The sequence below is a fragment of the Chlamydotis macqueenii genome, chromosome 8, assembly GCF_036417535.1.
Source record: "Chlamydotis macqueenii isolate bChlMac1 chromosome 8, bChlMac1.mat, whole genome shotgun sequence".
In the NCBI taxonomy this organism is placed as follows: Eukaryota; Metazoa; Chordata; class Aves; order Otidiformes; family Otididae; genus Chlamydotis; species Chlamydotis macqueenii.
The window spans coordinates 22,632,942-22,658,823 of NC_141563.1; the positions used below are offsets into that span (position 1 = coordinate 22,632,942).

A 25,882-nucleotide genomic window follows, 5' to 3' on the forward strand; every position below is an offset into this window, starting at 1 on the left:
TTAGATAGAAGCATATTCTCAAGGGAAGGTAAACAATGTGCATGCAAAAGAGGAAGAAATCAAATCCAGATATGCTCATACCTTTCCAGTAAAAAAAAAAAAAAAAAAAAAAAAAAAAAAAAGGAATGTGTAAAGGTAGAGTTTATCTGTGGCAGATGGGGAGAAAAACAGATGCTGCTGTGAAAGACCAAACCTGTGACTGCATCTGTCAGGAGTATCTTCCTGCCTGAGGCAGTAGCTAACACCAGATGCTTCGGAGAAAGCTTTAAGAAAACTTTCACGCATGAGCTGACATAACGGGGCTTGTAGCTCATTTTGAGTAGCCGCCCATAGACCTGTGTCTGTGCTTTTGTTCCTTTTTCTCCTCCGCCCTTGAAGAGCATGGACTGTAACAAAACGCAGCATCCTCTAAGTGCATCGCACAGGGGCGTGGGGGCAGGCAGAGAGCTCGCAGTTGCAACGAAGCCTCTTATAAGCCTGCGTTCTGTTTTGAACGCCCTGGTTTGGGGTAACCTCATTAAACCCTCTGAGGCACTGGGTACTTCTGCAGCTGCAGAACGGCCGGCTCTCTAATCCAACCCGAGAGCCGTGCCGGCACGTTGTCTCCTTGCCTACAACAGCAACTGCCCAGCCCCGCTGCACTTCGCAAGCCCCTGAGCGCGGCTGGCTTTGCGGGACAGGGAGGCCGGGCCGCTGCGTCTGCCGCCGGCCGGGCGCGGGGCACGTGGCTGCCGGGCCGCCCTCCTCCGTCCGGGCCCCATAAAGGCGGCGCGGCCGGCGGCGCAGGGCAGGGCGCGGGGCTCGCCGGGGGACGGGGCTGCGCGGCCCGGGCCGCGGTGCCGGCTCCCCCCTCATTCCTGCTGAGGGCTGCCGGGGCGCCGCACCCCCACGCCCGGTCAGCGGCCGGACCCCGTGGCCCATGGAGATCTCTCTCAAGTACCTGCCCGGCGGGCGGGCCGCCGTCAGCGGGTGAGCGGGACGGGGCGGGGCTGGGCGCGGCGCTGCTAGGTCGGGTCACCCCGCCCGGCGGGGCGATTCGTCTCCAACGGCTGCGGGAGGGAGCGAGGTGCCCCGGCGCGCGGGCCGGGCCCCATCCCGCCGGTCGGAGCGCGGCGGCCGTGCGGGGCCGCGATAACGGGCGTGCAGCGCTGGGGCAGCGGGCGGGCGGAGGCAGGCGTTCCTGCAGACCCGAGCTACGAGGCTGCTGCGGGAGGCGGGTCCGCCCCGCCGGGCGCGCTTTGCCCCGCCGCTCAGCAGCCGCGGACCGTCCCTGCCCGTCCCGCTGCCGGTGGAGAGCGTTGGGTGCGCGGCTCCGGCTCCCGCCGCTGCCCGCGGGGCTGCTCCTTCTCCCGCAGCAGCTTAGCGGCAGCTGACAACTCTGTGGGAGGAGGGGATTTCCGCAGTTTCGGGGAGTTCGCTTTCCTCAGAAGGGCTGGGCCGTGCCCTCCTCCGGGCGAGCTGCGAACTTGGTGGAAGAACACGAAGGTGAACCTGGGTTTGTCCAGTCTGATCCGTAGAGCCCAACTCAGGGACTTTTACTGGGGGTTTTGGTGGGCTTTTTTTTTTTTATTATTTGTTTGTTTGATTTGGGGTTTTTTTCCCCCTCCGTAAACACCACATCAATCTCTAGTACCTCTCCGAGATCTAGAGCTCAGTAGGTAAGTGTTCTGATGGGAGTCTCTGATGGACAGTGTTAGCGTCGCTCCTGTAGTGAATTACTCATTATCTTAAGATTAAAAAAAAAAAAAAAAAGTGAATCTGTTCTCTATAGCTTTTTAGCTACCTGATCCAATGGTGGTGGTGGTTTTTTTTTTTTTTTCCTGCTAGGTGAAGAGATAGGTATTAAACGCTTATTTTGTAAGTGGGTAGCTGTAAATGGTGATCATTACTGCTGAAACCTTTCGCGACAAATACTGAGCTTTGAAGTGCAAAACCATTGTCGGAAGGGCAGATTGTCCTACCAGACACAGCATTGCAGCGCTGGCTATCCTAGTGCAGCTTCTGGAATTGAATTGGTAACAGTTATTATTCGCGATGCACCGCACTTCATGACAAATACGCTTTTAAACATGCTTAGTAGAGTTAGTGTTCATTCACGGAACGTACTTGTATCTGCGTTACAAAACATTTCGTGGAAACCTGTTGAGCGGTGTTAATTACACTGCGGTGTCTGGATTGAATTGTTCTGTTACGGAGTCTTGAGTTAGGTGCTTTGTTTGGATTATTTTTACATTGTTAAGCTAATAAACACTTGATAGAATTAGGTGGTTTGTTTAAAATGCGGGAAGTCGTTATCACCTGGAGCTTTTTAACTTTTTAATGCTTCAGTCGGAGGTTCTAGTGCTGCAGATTCAATGCAGTTTATCTGGATCTTATTTTGAATCTGGTCTAGAAACGAATGGATTAGAAAACAATTGCGGTATTTCACTTATTGCCAAATGAATTATTTCTTGACAATTACAGCAGAGAATGCCTACTTTTTTTTTTTGTTGGAAGACAAAGCCCAACAGTGATATAGGCTTGAATCTCACCTCTTCCTCTTAATCTAAAAAAAGTATGTTGCTTTCCTTGGCTGCATTTTCTGCTCACAATTTCTACAGCTAATTAAGGAAGCTTAAGGCATCAGTGAAAATAGTCCGTAGCCGGTGGAGTTAAGTGAGGGTTGTGTAGAAATGAAAGTATTGTTATTAGTCAACATCAAGTTTTTAGAAGAGCTGAAGGGGCTTAAAAGACAACTTTGGAAAAAATCACTATGTCTTCTGTGGTGTGCATTGGAGCATCAAAGGAAATAGTATTTCTTGGAAGGTTTGCTGTTTGATTTTTAAGATCTGTTACTTCAGATATGCTTTTGCTGGAAGCTTAGGGGAAGATTTTGCTGAGGTCTTGGAGTGGTTCTTATGTCACCTTCATGCTTTAAATCTCGACCAGATCCAACTTAGACCTACTCCCTTTCCTCTTTCTTTCCCACCTGCTCTTATGACTTTTACTCTGGGTTAGGTCTTGTTCGTTGTGTGCCCACACAAATCCTGCTGCCCGCTCCAGAGAAGCTGGTACAGGAGCAGCGATGCCTTTGGGTGTCGGTGCAGGATTGAATTTCCTATGTACCTGTTTCCTTAGACCATACTCACAGCTACAATCATCATATGCTTTTCTGTCAGATGTGTTTACACTTTTAAAAGTTTCTGTCTTAAACATTATTAAAACTAGCTCACAATGTTTTTATTAGGAATTTAAATAGGGATGCACCCCACAGTTTCTTTTTCTTGGAAACCTTCCTGTATTTTTCCTGTCTTAAAATAAAAATCAGACTAGCTCCCATCATCTTCATGAATAATTGATTTAAGGCTGTGTGATAAAGATAACCTTTGAACTCCTGATGTTAACACAGATTTTGTTGTTGTTGTTGGTTTGTTTTTTTTTTTTTCACTTCCTCTTATGAGGAAACACCATAGTGTCGACTTTACTCTGTTTTTTAACTCACATTTATTGTCTTGCAAGATAGCTGGTTCTGGCAAATCAAATGTGCTTTGTGGTTTACAGTTTGGGCTTAAATACCTATACACTTCAGACAGGTGAGGAAAAAAGAAGTAAAGAATACATCTGAAAACTTGGAAATTGTGCTTTCAGTTCTGACCTTGAGAGAAAATGTTATCCTTGATAATATTCAGAACATGCAGAGTAAATTTTTGGATGGTAAATTAGATTGATATTTGTAGCCAATTTCAGATGCCTTAACACATGGAAGGAGGAAAAAAAATGTAGGTTTGGCTCTGATATTTGTGCAAAGTAGGAGAGTTCTGACTATTATAGTACTGGAAAACAGAGTTTAAAAGACTGGGAGAAGGGGAAAGTTTTCAATGTCCTGTTCAGTTGAGAGGGAGAAACAGAGTGATTTAAGACACCTACAACAACAGTCCTCTGTGCTTGTTCCTGATTTTTACATGCCCAGATATTTAAATAAATAAATGCCTATGAATTTAGCCCTTAAAGCTGCATGTTCATAACAGAAGCGTGTTGTGAAGCCTGCTCTGGTTGTTTAGCCTTTAAGACACCTTTTTTTTTTTTTTTTTTTTTTCTGCTGGTAGAATGCGGGTTATTCAGAGAAATTTGCTAACAGTGGCTTCTTTTAATTTCAAATATTTAGTTTTAAGAAAGATAAATGTAGACCTGCTATTGCTATTACAGATCATCTTATTTAATGCCTATTTCCTGTGAAATAGTTGTGTAAATGTGTTGTTTTGATGATCTAGTGTGATTGAATTCTTTTTAATGATGTGATTGTAGGGAACTATTTCTTGCATTTTGCTATGAAACAAACAAACAGCAATAGTAACAGACCTTTTATGTCGTGTGGTGATCTGAGGTGCAACTGCAATGTGAGGAAATTGTCTGCCACAGTGTTCTGTTGGTTTCTAATTAATGTATTATTTATGGCAGAAGTATGATGGCTCAGTCAGATTTAGATCTAAAAGAGGCAGCTCTGAAAGAAGATTTGAAGTTTTACTTCATGAACCCGTGTGAAAAATACAGAGCAAGACGTCAAATACCATGGAAGCTGGCTTTGCAGATTTTGAAGATACTCATGGTTACTACACAGGTAATCCTGCCTCTGTTTTTACTCTTAGAAAGCGTAGCAGTGATGTGCAGGAGAGGCAGGTCTGTGGTTCTGGGCCTTTGCCACCCCTGTGTATTTGCTACTCACTGCAACTTCCTGCTTCAGTCCAGGAAGAAAGAATACCATGAAAGGTGTGTTGAGGGGGAAGAATAACATAAACTAAATTACAAAAGCTTCCTGGAGATTTTGAGGCAGTATTTGACTGGGTATTTTGCTGTTTTCAAGGTAGCACTTTAAAGCGAATTACTCTTCCCACCAAATCCAGCACTGTCTTCAGGCTTGCTGTCACCGTGCTTCTCTGTGTTCTGTTCCCGTTACGTTCGTAATGGGATTATAGTTTCACTGAGCTGTTTCAGAAGCGGTATTTCTTGAAATCTAGTCAGTAACTTGAAATGTACATGTTCAGTGTGAAGGCGCTACAGTCTCTGGTGATGATGAGGAAGACTGGGCTACAGGATTTGGATGTGCCCCTTGCTTCTGTTGTCAGATGATGCGTTACGTTCGTAATGGGATTATAGTTTCACTGAGCTGTTTCAGAAGCGGTATTTCTTGAAATCTAGTCAGTAACTTGAAATGTACATGTTCAGTGTGAAGGCGCTACAGTCTCTGGTGATGATGAGGAAGACTGGGCTACAGGATTTGGATGTGCCCCTTGCTTCTGTTGTCAGATGATGCGTTACGTTCGTAATGGGATTATAGTTTCACTGAGCTGTTTCAGAAGCGGTATTTCTTGAAATCTAGTCAGTAACTTGAAATGTACATGTTCAGTGTGAAGGCGCTACAGTCTCTGGTGATGATGAGGAAGACTGGGCTACAGGATTTGGATGTGCCCCTTGCTTCTGTTGTCAGATGATGCGTCGGGTACCTTGATAGGTAGAGGCGTAGAAGAAGGTGGTTTTTAAACTGCACTGATATCACAGTATATGTGGCTAACTTACAGTCCACTTATAAATGGGGACACATGTATAAGTACAAGTTATTTTTCTGGACCTTTGAAATGCAGGACTCTGACATCTAACACTTTGCAAGTACAGCTAAATATACAACTCTAAAAACATGCTGAGTTGCAGATGCAGGGTTTGTGTTTGACTTGCCCACTAGAATTAAGCGTAACCCTGGCTTACATGTCCCTGGGTTTTACTGACTGCTTTCGCTCTTCATCTCCCCGCTGGAAAGGCACGGCAGGCACTCTGGCCCCACCGGCACAGGATCCGGCCTCTGCTGCGGCCGTGCCGGAGCCCTGCTGGAACTCGTCTGCAGGTGGGAGTGGGATGCAGTGGTCACTCTGTCTGACTGAAAAGCAGTAGAGGCTTCTGTCCCAGTATGGGGAATAAGTTTTACTCCAGCGCCGTGCTGAAATCCCCTAGGGAGTCCCTGAGGATACCCTGCTGAGTATGTTTTATTTCTCTGTATTGGAGCTGGAAGATCCCTGATTTTTTTAGAGATACTAACTAGAGTGCTGGAGACTTATTTGTGGCACTCAGTGACTTTTTGAAGTCAACTGAAGATATAAATAGTTGATTTAAGACTTGGCTAAAAGTATGAAGATTCAGTTCTTAATCTGAAGACCGTATCTATCCGGCAGAGCTGACATCCTCATTCCTCTGTCCTGGCTGTGACTTTGTTCTACAACCAGCCTTGCACTAAATAGTCCTGCTGCATGTATTCATTTGGCCTGGCCCAGGCCTAAGCAATTACTGTCTAGGACAAAAGATGATGGGGGAAATGAAGGGGGAAAAAAACAGGTGTGCTTTCCAGTTTCCATTGTTCTGAATGAAGGAATTTGGATGTTAGTGGAGCCTGCCTGTTGTCTCTGGGGGATTTCTAAGTTCGCAGTTCTCTTACTTGCAGTTTCTCAGTTTTAATTCTTTCAGTTTCTTGTGGGGCTTGGAAAGTCCATGCCGTGATGAGGCCGTTTCACACTTGCTGTTAGTAAGCAGTTTAAACCTAGGATGAAGAGTTTGCTATTTGGGGTTTGGGATATCCTTCTGCTACTATGCCTGTGAAGAAACTCTTGTTGCTTGATGATTTTTTTTTAATGTATTTTTTTTTTATTCTTCAGTTTCTAGGCTCTATTTATGTATTTTCCTTGGTGGTAGTGGAAATGGGAGCATCCATATGGAAGGGCAATACAAATCCTGAGTAGTAACTCTGTTGTCTGCTGCTGCTTCTTATTATGGCCTCCTTAACCAGCACCTGGGTCAGGCAGGTGATGCTTTTTATTACTGTGGGGTCCCACACAGGTTTACACTAATCCTGTGCCATGCCAGAGGTAGGAAGAAAGTGCAGGAATTAGTCCCATAGCAAAGCAGGGCATTTCTGGGGTAGCAGGCTTTGCTGGTAGGTTAGCTCTTCTGCCACTTGTATCCTCAACAAAAGTTTTGGTAATTCCAGTTAGAGTTGTATAGACCTAGGTCCAGGATGTGTGAAAGGTGGCAGTGGTCTGGCTGGCTGTTTGGTTACTGCACTGTAAGTTTTAGAATCAGTGGGAGACTTTGATTTCTGTTTCTCCTACCCTGCATGTTGGTAACCTTGACTTTAGTAGTCTTTTGGCATTAGTTAACAGAGTCTTTGCTCCTATTGTAGCAGTTACAGCAACAGACATCTTTCTGTTTTGTATCTATTACAGTTCAAAGCTGTTTCCAAAATGTTGTTGCTTGACCAGTGTTCAAAATCCAAATTGTTTTTTTTGTTTTCTCTTGTCAGCTTATTTTTTTTGGTTTGAGCAACCAGTTGGTGGTCTCATTCAAAGAGGAAAACACCATTGCTTTTAAACACCTCTTCCTGAAAGGCTATTCTGGAGTTGATGAAGATGACTACAGCTGCAGTATATATACACAACAGGATGCTTACGATAGCATTTTTTATGTTATTAATCAGGTAAGTGTGTGTGTTTGTAATAAACAGTGTTCAAGCCAAAGCTATAGCTAGAAACTTCTGCTAAGGTTCTGGTTTTCTGTTGCCATTCTTGGATTTCAGTTTTGATACTTCTGCAAATCATTGTAGGTGAGGTACCCTGAATTTTGTGTGTAGACAACTGCATTTTTCTCTCTTGGAGACAAATCTAAACCAAAGTTTTATTTAGGCACTGCGTAGTACTGAAATCCAGAAAGTTTGAAAATCAGTCATCTTACATGAACTGGAACCTCTGTTTAGGTCTGTCTTTGAAGAGCTATGGGCCTGAATATACCTATGCATGGTATTCAAAAAATTTGTGCTTCCAGCTATACTGAATTGCAGCTTTGTAGTGAGTGCCAGAGGCCTCAAAATGGGGAATACAGTACTTCCAGGAGTGTAGGGACACTCACCTTGGTTAGGGATGGTATTTTTAAAGAACAGGCCCTTTACAATTGTGGGAGGGAATGGAATAAATCTAGGATGAAAATTCAGTAAACATTTTTGTATTTAATATTTTTAGAAGTCATGCGATGAAAGAGAGTGTGTGTGTAAAATGAGAAGTCTCTTGTGTTTGGGGATGATGCTAAGCCCAGAAATAGTTCACATGGGATGAATGGAAAGTGGTTTTAAATCACCTTTCATTTTCCCTGTCCTTGGGACATCAGCTCTGACACTTGGTTTAAAGCTGTTTAGCCACTGTCAGTTATGTGCAGCCGTTGCGGTGGCGCAAAGGCTATACCTCCTTCTTAAACCTGCGCTTGGGTGGGGGCTCGCTGGTCCTCAGCCACCTCCTCTAAACTACAGCAGAGCCATCCACAGAACACACGTCTGTCTCTGCTGTGCTGGGCAAGGCCAAGACTCTCACTCCTGGTATGTTAAATAAGTGTTGAAGTAGTTTTCTCAGTCTTCCCTTGAACTCTCAGGATTGCCGCTCTTTCTGCTATAAACTGTGCTTTTCTTTCTTCCTTGCTTGCTTTGTCTCACTTTCCTTCCTTTGTAGGCACTAAGGCTGAGGTGAAGTCCAGATAGAAGACAGTAGAGAAAGAATAGCTTTGTATCCTCAAGAATGAGCCAATGTGTGATACAGGCATCAGAAAAAAATCACGTCATAAAAGGTCTATGTTGTGTAAATGTGGACATAAACTTGTGTAATCTGGGTTATTTAGTGTTCTGTGGTGTTCCTGAGGCTTTTAATCGCATTTAAGACTTTAAAAAGTATACCTCCAGATGAACATTATGATTAGCGTTACTTTTTGGTGTTTTTTTTTTAAAGCACGCTTTCTAGGAAGAGACAAGGCAGCTGGCTGCTAAGCTAAAAGCAATGCTTTTTTGTCTTGAGATGGGCAACTAGAAGCCATAGGCTTTGGTGTTTTGTTTTGAGTTTTATTTTGAAATGTATGGTTGGTGGGAGGCATACGGGGTGGGACAAGCAGAAGGATATGGTATTACAGAAGATGGTAATAGTGCACAGCAAAATTGGGCCTGTAAAAATGGAATTTTAGGCTTTGTGTAGCATACCTCTGGTATTTTCACACTCGGGGGGGGGGGGGAATACCCTCCCCCCCCCCAAAAAAAAAAAAAAAACAAAAACCCACAAAACAAAACACCCCAACAACCCCAAACCAAAACCAGAAAAACTTTCTACTTGGAAGAGTACACAGCTTTTCCTTACTCCTTTCCTAGGTCCAATTTGGAAGCTTCTATTACACAGAAGCTGTGCAGGGTTGTTATGCTTGTACCCTGCCTGTGGCAGAGTCTGGAGGACCAAGGTGTTCTGCTGGATGCTCTGTCTGAGGCTGCTTAGAAATGTATAAATGGGAATTCTGCTTCTGCTGTTTCATAGTAGTGTTTGAAAGTGGCGTGTGACTAGCCCAGAACCACGTGTTAACGCTCTCAGGAGTGCAGAGCCTGAAAACACATGCAGATGGAGCAACAGCTGTTAGATGCAGTGATCTGGAGATGTCCTCAGAGGGATGTGGAGTTGTGACTAACTACTGTTTCTACTCACTTGACCTGCCTTAGTCAGACTTGACTTCCTTAGCTTGCTTTAAGATAACTTTCTGACGGGGAGTGTACAGAGGCTGTGCTTTTCTCCCAGGCTGTCTAAACCTGCTGCAACCTCAGCAAGCTCAGAGTTGAAGCAACACTGGGAGGCAGATCTTTTGATGGCAATGTGGTGGTTCCTGTTACAGTTCTTCTGGACGTGGAGTGTGTGGTTGTTCATGATCACGGGGACTTTGTACCCCACACGATGGGCTGGTGGCCATAATGCCCATAGGAAGGAGGAAATAGGATGACACTGAATAATGCATAGTAACAAAATCCATGTTTAAGAGGAAAAGGGTCTAATCTGTATCAAAGCTGGCTGAACCCTTTTTTTAAGGAACGGGAAGCCTTGTCTAACTTCCCACATTTATTTACTTCAGGCCTCCTGGAAGGTAAATGCTTCCTTCAGAGCAGACCAGCACTGTACGCTGCCCTGAGCTCTTTTACTAGGTGAGGTGATGAGAAAAACTAATGAATTACTAGGTGTTTATACTTTCTTCCTCAAAGGGCCAAGGGTCTGTCTGGCTTCTTTTGGACAATATCAGCTGGTGCTGATCTGAGCTGGCAGGCAGCTGTGCTGACAGTTAACCACGGGGAGAGCTGTGCCCCAGGGGTTTGCCTCCCGTGTGCAGGACCGGGAGGTGTGACTCCAAGGATCGGAGGATGTATCTTGCTTCCAGCACATGCTGAGGATGTGTGGAAGGCAAGTCAGGAGAGGTCTGGCCTTGAGTGGAGTTCTTTGGTGCTCAGGGCTGATCCATATGTGGCCAATATGTGGCCTGGCATAGTTTTATTTGCTTCCACTTCTAGTCCTTGTTTTCAAGCGTATATTAACATATGAGTAAGGTGACTTGTGCTGTGTTTAGAGTAAGTGAAAAAGAAAGTGCCTTCCTCACGGGCATATTTTCAGCTGCTTCTGTAAAGCCGGCAGGTTAAATTACTTTTGGAGGCTGCCCAAGCTCTGTGTATGTTCCTTGGTTACTGGTTATAGAGTGAATGTGTGGCTTTATTTTTCTACAGTCACACAGGCAGTGGCTTTGGTTTTACTCGTGGGGTGGATTTGGTAAGAACTGTGACTTGGGTTGTACATAAAGCAATCAAGTTTCAAGAGGTGTGAAAACTTAACACCTTCATGAGATCAATACCCAAGATATCCCTGAAGAATGTGTGGTTAGTAGCAATACTGCACTGAAGTCACTGCCAGGCATCCCATTAAAAGCTGTCTGGCTGTCTGGCACACAGGTCATCAGCCGCCCAGTATGGGGCTCCCAGTCACCCTGTCAACCAGGATGCCAGTCAGTACTAATTAGTCGCCAGCAGCCCTCTTGGCTTCCCATGAGATATCCACTGTCAATTTACAGTCTTCATATGAAAGTAAAGATTTGTTTATTTGTTTTAAGGTAAAAAGCTACATTGATACACATAACTTTGAGACTACAAGTTACTATGTAATGCAAAAAAAGACTTCTCTCTCTAACTTCTGCTTCTGTTTTGGTTTTAAACTAGTACAAGCAATTAAAGAACATATCCCTGGGGACGCTTGGTTATGAACATGAAGGATCAGGTTTAAAAATCTGTAAACAACAGTACAAGAAAGGCACGATGCTTCCTTCCAATGATACGTTAAGCATAGATGTTTCTACTGAAACAGGTATAGTATTGTTGTACTAAAAATGTCTTGTTGTGGAGTACTTACATTCTAATGCTAAATCAGTAAACGTTAAAACCAGTAGCTCTTTTGCATGGCAATCATAGGAACATTAACATACCTTTTGCTTATTTCCCTCTTAGTTTTTAGTACGTGCCTAGAAATAGCAACTGTGTAGACTGTAGGAAGCTCTCTTCAACTGCTGTCCTTAGTGTGTTGTGAGTGGGTTTGTGGTTTTTCTCTTTGATTTGTTCTATTTCTCTGTGCCTGCATACAGAACGTTCAGATACAGAGTTCTGGATGTTGGTCAGTCTGTACCTTCAGTGGGTGGATGTCCTTACCACCTCTCAGAGCTAAGTCCTTACTGTTAGCCTCTCAGGATTTATTATGTGAACCTGCTTCTGATCCTACTAAATGGGGCTCCCCATGGATAGGTTTGCTCAAAATTAACATTTTGCCTGATTAGGACTTGCCATTCAACCTGATTAGCTCAGTTTTATGCTGCTTTCTATGTGAAGTTTTTAAGATTACAGCTTTTCCTCTTCTTCTCCCAGAATGTATCTTTTTTAAGCCACAGGAGCTAGCTGGTAAGAAGGCTGAACTGAAGCTGAACTCCTCGTTTTTCAATCTTGAATTTTACAGGTAAAGCAGTGATGGGGATTTTTAAATTTATTTTTAACTTGTCCTTTCATATGAATATGGTAGATTCTGAGTTGTGTGGTTTCCTTGCTTTGTGTATGTGTGTATTTTTGAGTGTGTTTATATATATATATATTTATACACTTTGACATTCAGACTTATACAGGTTGAAATCTCCTTCAAGCTGAAAGGTATTGCTCTACAGACAATCCGTGCCCGTGAATTGCCTGACTGCTATGCATTTCAAAATACTGTAAGTGAAATTGGGCTATGGCACTTCAAACACTGTATATATAACAGGAGCTCAAGCCAAGGGGTAGTCATCATCCTTATATTTAGATTGCAAGGGAAAAGCAGAGTTGAGCATGTCTTGGTCCTTACTGCTCCCTCCTAAAGGTTACTGAAATTATGTTGCCATGGGACAGTATTATTTGATATCGTGTTCTAACTGGTAACTTCATAACCTGAGAAGGAGATAAGTAATTGTTATTCTAAAGGTTACTCTTAAGTTTGACTTCTTGGAATATTGCTTTCTGTGCTGTATGTGACATGTTCTCAAGTTATGTCTAAACTGACACTTATGGTGACAGCTTTCTTAAAGCTTACCTGGCAAACAAATATTAATGCATATTATGTCAAAGCACTTACCAAGCTTTTCTTTTTATGAAAGGAAATTTTGTTAGTCTTGTTTCTGATATACTCTTGTGTTTTCAGATAACTTTCAATAATAGAGCCCACAGCGGAAAAATCAAAATCTATTTTGATAGTGACACTGATATTCAAGAATGTAAAGACTGGCACATATTTGGCTCTGGTAAGTATGGTGCACACATGTATGCATGATAGCAGTGTTACACATCTCTCGTCATTTCTCCTGCTCTATAACAGTCTGTCTAGCAAGACATTCCTCATCCTGCTTGTCAATTGATAACGAGTAAGCAAAGGAAAACATCTGATTTGGGTTCACGTGATAGCTTATAAACCTGTGGATGAATACAGTACAGAAAGTCAAACACATTTCTGATTGCAGGTCGTGGAATGAGAAATGAGGTGTGATTTTTTTTTTTTTTTTTTTTTGTTTGGTTTTAATTTAATAATGTTGATATGGGCCAAAGTCTGCATTTCCTTTTACCCCATCTAGTTGTAACATTTTTGGAGGACACATTAACTTAGTGCAAAAAGGGGACACTGTTATTAATATTCCCATTTTTGTTCTTATTTTGAAGGCCTTGAGCATGCTTTTCACTCTTGTGGCCCAGTCTCCCTAGTTGCAGAAGAATATTTCTTATAACCCATCTTTTTATGGGATGAGAGGGTTTAAATGCAAAATATGTGATATTTTGTAACAATTTGTGCTCAGAGAGATGTGAAAAGACAAACTCTACTTCCTTTCTTTGACTCTTTACAGTTCTCCAGAAGAACACTCAGTATATTCTAGCCTTCGATGGATTTGTCATTTTAAGTTGCTTTGCTTCCCTCATCCTCTGCACACGATCCATTGTTCTTGCCTTGAGACTACAGAAAGTAAGTACAGTGCTCAAAATCTCAATGCTTATTTTGTCTTTGTCTTGTTTGCTGCTAGTCTTGTCCAATGATATGTTTTGAAATATTGGGTAGCCTATCTGTTGCAGGATGCTGCTCTCTTACTGTATCTCTATCTCTAGAAAGGAAGTGTAGATGTCTGTAAGCAACAGTTGCTAACTGAATGGGTTTTTACTTCTGTTTGTGTAGTGCTCTAGTATGAAGTATTCTGTTGTATCTCTCAAGGTAAAAAAAAAAGCAGACTTTTTGTCCAGGATTTTACGCAAAAAGACTTCTGAATCTTTGTGTTGCTAACAGCTAACACATCCTGCACCTTCATAACAGGAATTTTCCCTTCCCTGGCTTCAGCGTAGAATTCCCATAGAGGTCTTGTCATAAATTAATGCTTTAACGAACATCCTCAAAGCCAGCTCTAACTGGAGAAAATGTAAAGCATAGTTTATAGTCTAATTGTGGCTGGGTTTTTTGGTCTTTCTGGACCTGGAACTGTCCTTTTTCAGTTCTTCGTTCCTTCTCCACAATCCGTGATCACCATCTGGTGTCACCTTCTTCCATACTTACCCTCCTTTGCAAACTGAGACTAGCCCTGTCCAACTTCATCTCAAGCTGCTTGCAGAGCTTCATATAAGCAGGCTCAGCTCTTCTGGTCCAAATACTGATGCAGAAACACAAGTTGAGCCCTAAGATGTACCAGCTTATAACTGTTAAGGGATGCAAACTTGGCAAGCATGTGGCTTATGGGAGTTAGAAAAATTTGAGTTCAGGATAGGTAGGATATGAAAGTGCAGACACTTGTTCAATATATCCTTTTTTGTAGCTTGTAAACAAGACGAGGGTGAAGAGGACAGAACTCAGCAAAGGCAGTGTCAAACTGCTGTCAGGAATAGAGGCACCAGCATTTTCTGGAGAGCAAAAAGAGCAAGTAAAGCAGACAGGCAGTGTTGGATGTAGGAAGGGATATTGTCAGCTCTGTTGGAAATGAAAGCTCTCGCCTTATAGTTGTATTTGAGTTATCAATTCTCTTTTTCACTCCTTTAGTTGGGTGGGCTTGCTCTGTTGGAGGTGGATAGAAACTTTTGTGAAGGGGGCAAAGAAGAGGATAACAAGCCATGGCTAGGCTAGTGGGGATTGGTCATGAGGTCAGCTGTTCTGTGGAAAGTTGGTTTTCACTGACCTAAACTAATCTTAATTTTTTTCCTATTTATTTCTGTTGCTATTGAGAATGAGTTTTAAGCTATTATTCCAGAAAATCCTATAGAAGAAGGGGGTATGTGAAACTTTAGCATCGCTATACTACTGGGGCATCTGTACATATTTTTCATCTAAGGTGACCTGAAACTAAAGATGTAAATGCTTGTCAATAGAGATTCGTGAACTTCTTCTTGGAGAAATACAAGCGTCATGTCTGTCACGCTGATCGCCTGGAGTTCATAAATGGATGGTACGTCCTGGTAATTATCAGTGATGTGATGACAATCATTGGGTCAATCCTAAAAATGGAAATAAAAGCCAAGGTAAGAGTTTAATACTTCAGATAAAATACTAGTCTTGTTACAACCACATGTAATGTGTTTTAACTTGGGGACAAATGAAAGTGAGCTATTGTAGTCACTAGTCATCTTGTTTACTTTTGCTAGTTCTTATTTCTTCATTTCCTAGTGCTAGTTTGACTGATAACTGGTTTCGGTCCTTTTTCCGTAAGTCTTTCAGCAAGACCCTGTAAGCTATTTAAACATCTTATTTCCAGAGTGCTAAGTCTCCTAATCCCTAGTATAGGACCTGTGGGTAGGCAGTTCCTAACAACAACAGAAAAACCCAACTTGTGTTGTGTTATTTCTGTGAGAAGTAGTACATATTGTGCAGGGAAGCCAAGAGTCATGCCTTTGGATGAAATGGGACTCTCAATGTCTTGTGGGACTGGAAACATGGCTGTTAGAGCTTGCTTTTTCCAAACTACAGGCACAGACAGTGTCAGCTGCTCGTTCTTGACCTTCTGGTCTGGGCTTGCAGAAATAGGTGTGTTTTGTCCAGCTGGCAGCTCTTCAGGGGGTTTTTAAATTTGTTTTTTGTTGGTTTTTTCTTCAATATAGAGCTGTGTGTCAACAATTCGTGTGTTCACAAAACTTTGCATTCTGGGAAAAACAAGGTAGATAGTGTGCTGCTCCTGCTTCATGTGTACTGAGGCTCAAGGGGCAGGTGCGCAGAGAGGCCTCAGAGGAAGCGCTCGAGAGCTTCCCACTCTGTAGCAAGGTGGGGGGATGAGGGTAGGAAATCTTGAGCTAGATAGGTATCTCGTGCCTTTGCAATCAGTTCTAGCCTTCTAAAGTAGAATGCAAGTAGAATTGGTTATAAACTTCACTGGTAGTAAAAATGATGTTCAGGCTCTGAACAGCTGGCAGCCTGTTCAGAGATGTAAATGCATGTAGCACAGAAAGGGCTGTAGTCCTGAGGCTCAGTTGTCATTTAAGTGACGGCTCATGTTTTACTAAGTAGCAAATGAGAGCTTTTTTTGCCAAACAATAGCATATACTAACCTTTTTTAAACAAATATTTGGAGTTATTCAATCTAATATTAAAACAGTTTCATAACAAAGGTAAAGGCTTTCATTCTTCATGCAAAACTACAAGAATATCAGCATAGATGTGCTTTCATTTGCAGCACTACTGCATTTGGGTGATCTCACTAAGTAACTGCAGTTCACTTTGATCTGATTTTTGTGATGTAGCAACATCCTTTCAGTGTTGGACTGCCCTGCTTTGTTTGTTTGAACTGCTGGAACTTGAATAGCTGTCAAGCTGACATACCTACCGCTTTGTAACTTGACCACCTGTTCTGTTTGGATCCCTCAGAACCTCACAAGTTATGATGTCTGCAGCATTTTACTTGGAACTTCAACTTTGTTTGTCTGGGTTGGAGTCATCAGATACCTGGGATACTTTCAAACCTACAATGTAAGGCAGGAACCAAATATTCAACAATTGAAGCATACATTTGTCACTCTTACTCATGTGTCTCTTAACTTGGGCTTTTTCTCCTGCACCTTTCTTCCACTCTGACTTGTAGGTACTCATTTTAACCATGCAGGCATCATTGCCCAAAGTGCTAAGGTTTTGTTGTTGTGCTGGGATGATTTATCTTGGCTATACTTTCTGTGGTTGGATTGTTCTGGGACCTTATCACGAAAAGGTATGTACTCCATTTCCGATCTAATGATGCCTGGATATCTGTGTGTGTGTGTGTATAGTTCCTAGTTATAAGAACAGAAATAAGTTTTTAATGTTTTTGTTTACAAGCTGTGACATGAAGAACACAGGCGTGTTTCTCCTTCCCTGTGTACCTCCTGCCACATGCTCCTTTAACGAAATAACTGTATTCTTGCTCTCACCGTGTGCTTGAACTCAATGTGATCTCCAACACAAGGCTGTGTTTGTGATGGGTGGATGGTTTATCCAGGCGATGTCTGACTGGGGACTAGAGGTGAATTGCTCTGTTATCTCTTTCGCCCTCTTCTGGCAGTCCCAGTTCAGTTAGAGTAAAGAAGCACTAGTTCACTGTTAAAATTTCTGGGAATCTCCCTGACTCTATTTTTCCAAACCTTCTCTGTGCTGTGTAACCTCAACTCCTAAATCTTGACTCATTAAGGGGTGGATGAATGCCTGTCTTGTTTACTTTGCTTCCTGTGTCAGGGTGTGTTGCGGGGTTTTTTGGTTGGTTAGTTTTTGTGGTTTTTTGTTTTTTGTTTTTGTTTTTTTTTTTTTTTAAGGTTGATACCAAATTGTGTGCCTGGTAAGTCTCCATGTCTGAAACATGCAGTAAGGCTTTGTCAATTCCAAAACACAAGCAAAAAACCTGTAAAGCTTGCTTGCTTGTTTGTTTTTTTCTTTGGCAGGTGCTCTGTGTGACAGTTTGAAAAAAGGCAGATTCCAGTTCTGATAAATTCTACATATCTGTTAATCAGTAACAAATGTATGACTTCTCATTGTCAATTTCTGGTTACACACAGTATATATTGTAATAGAGACACTTACTTCAGCTTCCTGTAACCCCCAGAGCTCAGATTTCTCTAACATAATGTAATTCTCTCCTTTGAGAAATGCAGGTATTCAGTCAGCACGTATTTTAAGTTTATGACAGTACATTTCTCCATGGATACTGTGGGATCCTCAGTCATACTAGAGGCTCAGGTTTTTTTATAACAGGCACAACATAAATGCTGTTGTTGCTTCCCTGCAGCAAGTACATTATTTATCTGACGAAAGGAAGTATAGTCAATCATATGCTTATCTGTGAAAATGCCACCCCTTGCTAAATATCACCGATCTGTGTCAAGGGAAGTGGCAGCGGCTGGGGGTTCCTGGTGCTGGCAGTTCCCCGCACGTCGCTGGAAGGCAGTGCGGCAGCGCGCAGGGCTGGCCAGCCCGGGCTACTTGAGCTCCCCTGGACAGAAACGGGGAGAGCCTTCCCTGCTGGGCAGGCGCAGGAGAAGGATCCTTCTGCTCCAAAATTCTGAAGGCCTTAACTCAAAAACATAGAAACACCTATGGGTTGTGTTGTGGGTTTTTTTTTTGCTTGGTTTTTTTTTTTTTTTGCCTTCAGCTAGTACAGCGAGAGAGAGGGAGTAGGAATCCTGCATTTTGTTACATCAGTCCAGGGGCTTATAGGTGAGCAATCCTTAACAGGTTTCTCTCTGTACCTGTGCAGCAAAACTTGTGGGTTACTCAAGAATTACCCATGCCGTGCACCCCTTCTCTGAAGATGTGATACTGGGTCTCATAATGGCTTTAAAAATAATAAGAACAAAAAAAAGCCATAGATAAGAATAGACCTGCTATGCAACAACACATTCTCCTTGTTTTCAGTACAGGACCGCAATTGAAGTGAGTGTAGTCATGTTACTTCATTGATAACAGCTACATTAAGCCTTGTGCATTAGTTCATATTGTCCAATGAAGTACGGTTAACAAACCCAGTTATTTAGAGGGACAGAGCAATGGTGGGACGTGTGTTTACCTGGTTGCTGAGTGGAATTTAGGCTCATGGTATGTTCCAGCTTGGGGAAATGGAACTGGGGATTTAACAGGATGTCGTTTAAATGAAACCCTGATTTTGCCCAGGGTGTGTTTAGTAGCTTCACAGTACAGCTATAGCTTTTACCTACAGTTCACAGTTTTCTGAATGACAGATGGATTCTGTTATTGCCAGACAAATCTAGTTTACAGCATTGGAGCTCTGAAGGCTATGTGCTGTCTCTAGCTTCTTAATACAATATTGATTTATTACCCATACTCCAGTAATGCTGCAGAGCTGGGTAACCAGAGGATGTGGATTCTGTTCCCAGCATACCGCCACTGGTTTACTATATAGATTCTGTGAAATCACATTATCTACGTGCTTTGGCAAACAGAATGATACTTTCCTGCAGGTCTAAAATAGCTTGAAATTCAGTAACTTAAACTTTCTGTGGTGGTTAGTTACTGACTGTTTTGCCTGTTGAGCATCACAAGTTTATTTCTTGATAATAAATCTTATTTCTGTTGTCAATGTATAGTGCTTAGCCAAAATTATATTTCTATGTGGTTCTATTACTGAGATGTATGTTTTGATCTGAATGTACAGGAAAGAAAGTGTGGTAGCATTTGATTGAGACTGGGTTGGCTTTTTTCTTCTGCTATGAGTAAAACTCTAAAAAAAAAAAAAAAAAATTACTTTTGCTTTTATAACACTTTCCACTTTCCCTTTAATCTGGATGTTTGGTCTTCACATTCTGTTCATAATCTTACTCATTTTCTAGTTTGAAGATCTGAACACAGTGGCCGAGTGTCTGTTTTCTTTGGTCAACGGTGATGATATGTTTGCAACATTTGCTCAAATCCAGCAGAAGAGCACGCTAGTGTGGATGTTCAGTCGGTTATATCTGTATTCCTTCATTAGTCTGTTTATATACATGATCCTCAGCCTTTTTATTGCACTCATTACTGACTCCTATGACACCATAAAGGTAAAATATTTTTTTTTTCCTCATTACACTTCTAATCAGTTTTGTAGTCATTTTTGTTAATCACTTAACACTGTAACATTAGTTATAACTGGTAAGACTATTAAAATCTTTTAGCTTAGTCTGCGGTGAAGCTGGTAGGATGACTGGGTAGACAGCCAAATGACTAAGCAGTAGTTGGTTTGGAAAAACATTCTTCGTGTATGTCCCTGTTTTGTATTTTCTGCTGCTTCACCTGGCTTCAAAAAGGTAACAGCTAATGGAAATATAAGTGGAAGCATGAGTGGAAAGAGTAGATTTTTAAGTATAGTTACACAGAACTGGTAAGTGTTTGGAGTGAACACTTCTTGTGGCACCAGAAGCTGAGGTCAAGCAGGGTTTGCTGGCATCTCAGAGAATATCCCCCTGGCAGGAGTGTGGGAAGGGCCAAGCAGATAACTCTAAGCTCGTTTAGGTGTCCAAGCTTGCTTAATGTGCTGCTTGAAAGGGTGTGGTTAACAGGAAACGTCTTCCGAAAGACCCACTACTTCTCGAAGTTAAAATCGCGCCATCCGTTTCCAGTATAAACTGTCTGAAAGTGAAAGGAAGTTTTCGCCATTACCTTTTGTTCTTGTCCTCTAGTGCGCTCTCTCCTGCATGCTCTTGGTAACTGCAGTAAGCAGTGGGAAGGCAGGATCATGCTCTTTAGCTCTTGTTCCTTTCTTGCCTTAGTGTCAGATAAACAGGCCAGCAGAATAAGGCTAGTCTGACGTGAAGCACAACTTCCAGACCGAGCAAGAGCTCAATTTTCTAAGCATCTCAAAATACAACTTCACTGTCTGTGCTTCTGAGTTTATTGGATGGTCTGACCCGCAAAGCAGTGTTTTACTGTTAGTCTTCCCTCTGAGCACTTCATGTGGATCAATGGGGAGCCATTTCAGTGTGCTGAACTGGTGTTTTGCAGAGCATTACTTCAGCATGGCAATGCTGAATATCCACGTTAGGGCCCTTCACATCCAGCACTGGGGTTCCTTGGGAGAATGAGCCCAACACTCCCAGTGAGCACAGCGGCTGATGTGAACAAGGGAAAATCAATGCCAGCATGACCTGAGGCCACTTGTTTGGTCTTGAGGACAGCAAACAAAATGTAAGAGATTTTGTGAACGATATGAACTTTATGTCACTTAGATTGCTTTGTTCCATCAACTAGATATGTGGGGGATTGTATTTTTTTTTAATTTTTTTTTTCTTCCTATAGCAGTGCTGAACAAATAAACCAAATAGTTAGGTTTTGCCTATCACACTCCAAAGGAAGTTTTAGAACACTTAATGCCCAGTAACTTCTCATGTGTTGTAAGATGCTTTCTCTTTCAGAAATACCAACAAAGTGGGTTTCCAGTAACAGATCTACATGAATTTCTAAAAGACCATGGCGGTGTTGGTTACAGAAAAGAACAGACTCCCATGCAACTCATCTGCTGCTGTAGGAGGTCGGTAGGGTGTTTTTAATGACTATTTTTCTAAGTATACCAGTGAGCTTCTCACTGCAAAGTACTCTTTTGCAAATGCTGGAGCATCCAAAATTCAGCCTGTGGAATATTTGAACTCTCTTGTTCCTCTTGTGCTTTACTTGGTGTTAGATCGTTAGTCTGCTGATAGTGCAGGCGTGGCAATTCTGAGCTTAAATGCATGTTTTAAGTGTTTTGGTCATATGAAAACTACCATGCAGAAATGGGTGGAAGTTGGTGGGAGGACTGTATGGAACTGCCAAGGACTCAAGAACAAACTAAGTCTCTGATTCTTCAGGCTTTGTCAGTCGTCTTTTTCTACAAAGCTTTTCTACTAGGCTGGGAGTAGTACCAGAAGACAAGAGAATGTGATTCAGCCAGGGACCAGTACTGGCTTAATCCCAAAGCTGTGCTGTGTCTTTGAGGCAAATAGATTCAATACCATCTGTCAGAATATGGGAAACACACTTGTAAATGTCTGATTGCCTCCAAACTTAACCCTTTGGAGGTCTCAGCAGTGGTCCTTTTCAAGCTGGTGTTGATGAGAGATGAACATCTCACCTGCTGCTTGTTGGTCTGTAAGTTTGTTTTTTGAATTCTGTTTCTGAGGAACCTAACACACCTCTGAATCCCTAATTGAGAGTGGAGGGATCTTGTCGCTGTCCCTAGGCAGTCCAGGAGAATTCCTGCTTGTGCACAGAATGGTTGTGGGCACTGTGCAAGGAAGCCAGGCTATGGGAGAAGGAATAGAGCTGCATGTGAACATTTGTTCTATCCCAACTGGTGTAACAAATCCTATTTTAGCAGTTGGATACTTGTCAACTTGTATACTGAGGGTTTTGTGAAATGCAACTTTATACTTTTGATATACTCTGGCAGAGGGAAACCTCATAGCCAAAAAGGAGCATGTGAGATAATGATGGGCAGGTATCCTAGCAGTTGCTGTGGACACTTGAAAGCCAACTAGTTAATAAGAACTCCAGCCAGGTGCAGCTTCAGGTTTCACATCCAAGTAATTGCGCAGAATAAGAGATTTTTGTCTGCCTGAGCATAATAAATGCGCTTTACTGTAATACGCTGCTGAGTATTGAGGGCACAAGCCTGGTAGCTGGAGTGCAAATCTAGAGCTTTTGCTACTCTAGCAGTTTCTGCTTGATTGTCCCAGTGCAGGTGTTGGGGCTGCATGCTGAAGTAGGAGAGCACAGAACAGAAGGATCAAAACTCAGCTTGGTTTTGTACGGGTAAATATTTCTTATTGCATTTCTTGCCGAAGGAAAAATTGTGAATTTTTTCTTTTGCAGACAACAGAGTGATGACAACTTGATACTTATTAATTGATAACTACACATTTAAATGCACCACTAATACATGCAAAGAAAGCTTATTTGTATGGAGAAGAATAATTCTCCAGATTGCAATGAAACCCACTATCTGGATCTACCTTGTTGTGAACAGATTAATTTTACTTAATTAAGATGTTGGGGGAAGACAAGCTGCTAATGTGACATCAGCTGGCTGATCAGGAGGAGAGGCCAGAAGCTGCATCTGGAGGAGAGCTGTGAAGAACTGTATTCTTGCCCCAAAGAAGTCTGACCCTTGAGCAATGTATGTGGGAGCTCTGCTAATCACCTCTAGGAGGAAGGAAAGTGGCCCTGAACCAACTGTTGTTGTTAATAAGAAAGAAATCCATGAAAATATTTTTAAAAAATAATTCCATGCTAGAAAAATATTAAATAAAAAGTAGTCAAGGAGAAGGGAGGAGTTTTTCACTTACAGTGATGCATTTGGCATTGAGACTGTAACTTCTACTTGTCACAATTCATTTCCTTGAAATAAATTTATGTAAAACCACAGAGCTGCACGAAAGTGCAAATTAATTGCTGTACTCCCTCTTGTATATCATTTTAACACAAACCATTTCTAGATAACAATCTTTACCAGCTTTACTAAAAACAAAAGCCATTTGTTGTTTTGGTTTTTTTTTGTCTTTGAGTCTCTTCTATTACATCCACAATATTTGATGCGCACTGTGTCCAAATTAAACTTACTATTTTAGCTATAGGTAAATACTTATTTTGCAGGGTTGGAAACTTCCTTAGCAAGCATCATGTGAAGAATGATGAGAAGATTATTGCTGCTTCTGATTTTTGTTTTTTAAGGTATCGCACTGCTGTGTTACCGTAACCTGGAGGACAAATTCAGGCAAAAACAACGCGAGGGACTTGACTTGCCTCATTACTTACGTTTCAAGTACATGTGTAACAGCTGACTCTGGCAACTCCTTTGTTCAGTTGATTTTTTTTCTAGTTATCTTTACAGATGACCATCTCAAAGTACTGTGGTTTTTTTGGTTTTTTTTTTGGTTTTTTTTTTTTTCCCCTTTGACCTTTATAAATTTTCTACTTCAATGAGAACAGACCACTTTTGGTAGCTTCAAAGCATTTCCAGTATAGCATTGCATAGGTGTTTCCAGGTGCTTCTGAAGGCTTTCAGTGGTACTGACTGCCCCTGGGGGTGGGTGGACTATATATTAGATGCTCCACTTTGTCTGAATGGGGGCTGTCTGCTCCCTAAAAGCAAATTGTCTGTAGCAGATGATGTTCACTTCAGAGTGTGTTGGCTTGCTAGTGTTTCTAGCAAGCATGTTGAAATGCTTCTTAGGAGTAATGTGGGTGGCAGCTTAGTTTGGGGTAAAAAGGAAACTATGCTGGTAAAACTTGAACAAGATCTCAACTTATTAAAAGGTGCTCTTAGAGAAAACTCCTTAAAGGACTGCATTACATCTCCTTGAAATATGGCCTGACGAAGTGTATCAGAGGGGACCAAGAGTCTTTGACAGCAAATAACCATGATGTAGGAAAATGATGGTCAGAAACTACCTAGAACTTGGAAAATCGTGGTGTAATGCTGTCAGGCAGTCAGGAGAACAAAAATGCCAAAAAAACCCCCCAAAAAAACCCCACAAAAACAAACAAACAACCAAAAACAACCACCACAAAACAAACAAACAAAAAACAACAACAAAAAAAAACCAACCAACCAAAAAAGGCTAGCTACCAAGCTAGCTCAAAGTTAGGAGGGCTACATGTTTACCTGCAGGCCTAGATATACAAGCCTGCTTTGCTGTCCCTGAGCAAAGGTATTGAAGTTCACAGTACTGTCTCACTGAGACCTGCAGTGGTGCTCCCATGAAGCCTGCAGTGGGCAGATGCTAGAAGAATCCAACGCGGCTGTAGCGTTCTTGGCAGTAATTGCCTCTGAGCTGTGAAGATGCAAGGGCTGGTCATGGTGTGGACTGGCCTGAACTTGATATGAAGGGCAAGAGAGAAAATAGTTAATTATAGAAATAAATATGAATAAATAAATTCCCAAAGGATAGCAGAAAAATAGACCAGATTTTTTTTTTTTCCCCACGCCCTCTCTTTCTGGGAAACTGGTGAGTGGATATGTGGGCAAAACCAGTGCTGGATTCACATCTTTTTTTGGTGGGTTAGAAAATATATTTTTTAATAGGTCTGTCTTCATTCTCTGCCTCTCCTCTGAGATGTCTAAAAAAGAGCAGTTAATAACTGCAGCTTCAGCAGCAGCGTTTCTGGCCATCAGGTAAGAGCAGTGGTGACTGCGGTCTGGAAAGATGTGCTGTTGATCAAATCTTTCACCCTCTAGTATTTGCCTTCCTGACAATACTTTTTTGTTGGAAATTAATGCCATTTTGTCTTGCTTAGGCTGTAGCTAGATGTCTGGAAGAGTTGGTTTTCATGTTAGTATTTTCATGCATCCAGGCTCTACAAATTTCAGTGCTTCTCCTCCGGAAATGTCTTTGTGACAGACAATTTTCTCCCAGTCTTAGCAGTGCCTTGCTGTGGCCTCAGCTGTCACTACAGGGGATAAAAGTTAAATTGCTACCAATAACCAAGACTTCACACTGTTAGCAAAGATTTTCTGTAATTATCTTTTAATCAAACAAATGCTGATTGTGCGACCTGGAACAGAGGATTACTGTCTTCCACTCGGGACAGAGGAGCTGATTTTTCATGTATAGAACTTGTTGGGGTCAGTGTTAGTCTTTTAGCATCTACTCTGGGGCCCTGGCTAATGCAAGTGCTATTCTGCAGACTGGAGAAGTAATCAGCACTTAAGTGGTTGCTAGCAGAGTTTCTTGGCCCATACAGTGTGCCCTCTTGACTTTGTTATACGCAAGATGCTGGTGGTTCCTGTAGCTGCTGATATTTTATTGGTAGCTTTCTGGAATGTCTCTTTCTAAATCAAACAGCTCCCTAGTAAATACGACCAAAATTGAGTATGTCTGAAAATGAATTATGTTTTCTTTACTGACCTACCTTCTGCCAGTACTTATGGGAATCTTAGGTTAGAGACTTGAACCTAGAAAAAGCAGATAAGTAATGCTATGTTAGTGGATAATTAGCCATACAATGTGTTCCAGGATGTGTTGCCCTGATGGGGCATACAAATACATTGGGCAGTACATGCTTCCAAGGGCTCTTACTTGAGCGATTGTGAGATGTTCTTATTGCCGATGGCTATGAACTGCCATCACCTGACTGAAGCAGGGCAAGTCCTTGGGCTTGGGTTTTTTCTTTTTAATTTTTTTGCAGTGCTGTCTGAGGTAGGATAGCATGTTATGGAACTATTTTCCGTTTACGAATGATGTGACAGGCTCATCACCTTCTGAGTTCTGGTGCCTCTCTTTCCTAAAGCAGGTGAGGCACCTCCTGTACCCTTGGCACTGTGAGGTACAGCGCAGGAGCCCCTAAGCTCTGACTCAAACTGCTTCTTCCCAATTTAGTAGGATATTGAGTGTGACCTGCCAAAGCAATTGATCAGATAAATACTTGCTTGTGAGAGAATCCTCAGGGAATGAGGGAAAGTGTTATTAACCAAGGAATGTAGAAAACACTGATATTGAGGTTTAATTTTGATAATGGAATCATAAAGCTTTCTTGTCCAGTATTGATTTTTTTTTCTTTAAATCATATGAGCTGCTTGCTAG

The 25,882-nt window shown here is 42.1% G+C and overlaps 1 protein-coding gene across 2 annotated transcripts; it reads left to right on the plus strand.

The window, feature by feature from the left end:
• Window positions 1-908: 908 nt before the first annotated feature.
• On the plus strand, window positions 909-23,147 carry MCOLN2 (mucolipin TRP cation channel 2). 2 transcript variants are annotated; one of them, XM_086754129.1, is made up of 14 exons: window positions 909-969; window positions 4,438-4,597; window positions 7,322-7,495; window positions 11,066-11,210; window positions 11,762-11,849; window positions 12,003-12,099; window positions 12,561-12,660; window positions 13,255-13,370; window positions 14,753-14,902; window positions 16,239-16,340; window positions 16,453-16,575; window positions 19,181-19,387; window positions 20,738-20,853; window positions 22,173-23,147. In XM_086754129.1, exons 1-14 carry the CDS (start codon window positions 920-922, stop codon window positions 22,207-22,209), a joined length of 1,665 nt encoding a protein of 554 aa, XP_086610255.1. In that variant the 5' UTR covers window positions 909-919; the 3' UTR covers window positions 22,210-23,147. The 2 variants fall into 2 exon arrangements, with proteins under 2 accessions (XP_086610255.1, XP_086610256.1); XM_086754130.1 differs by lacking the exon at window positions 909-969 and adding an exon at window positions 1,281-1,658.
• Window positions 23,148-25,882: the final 2,735 nt, after the last annotated feature.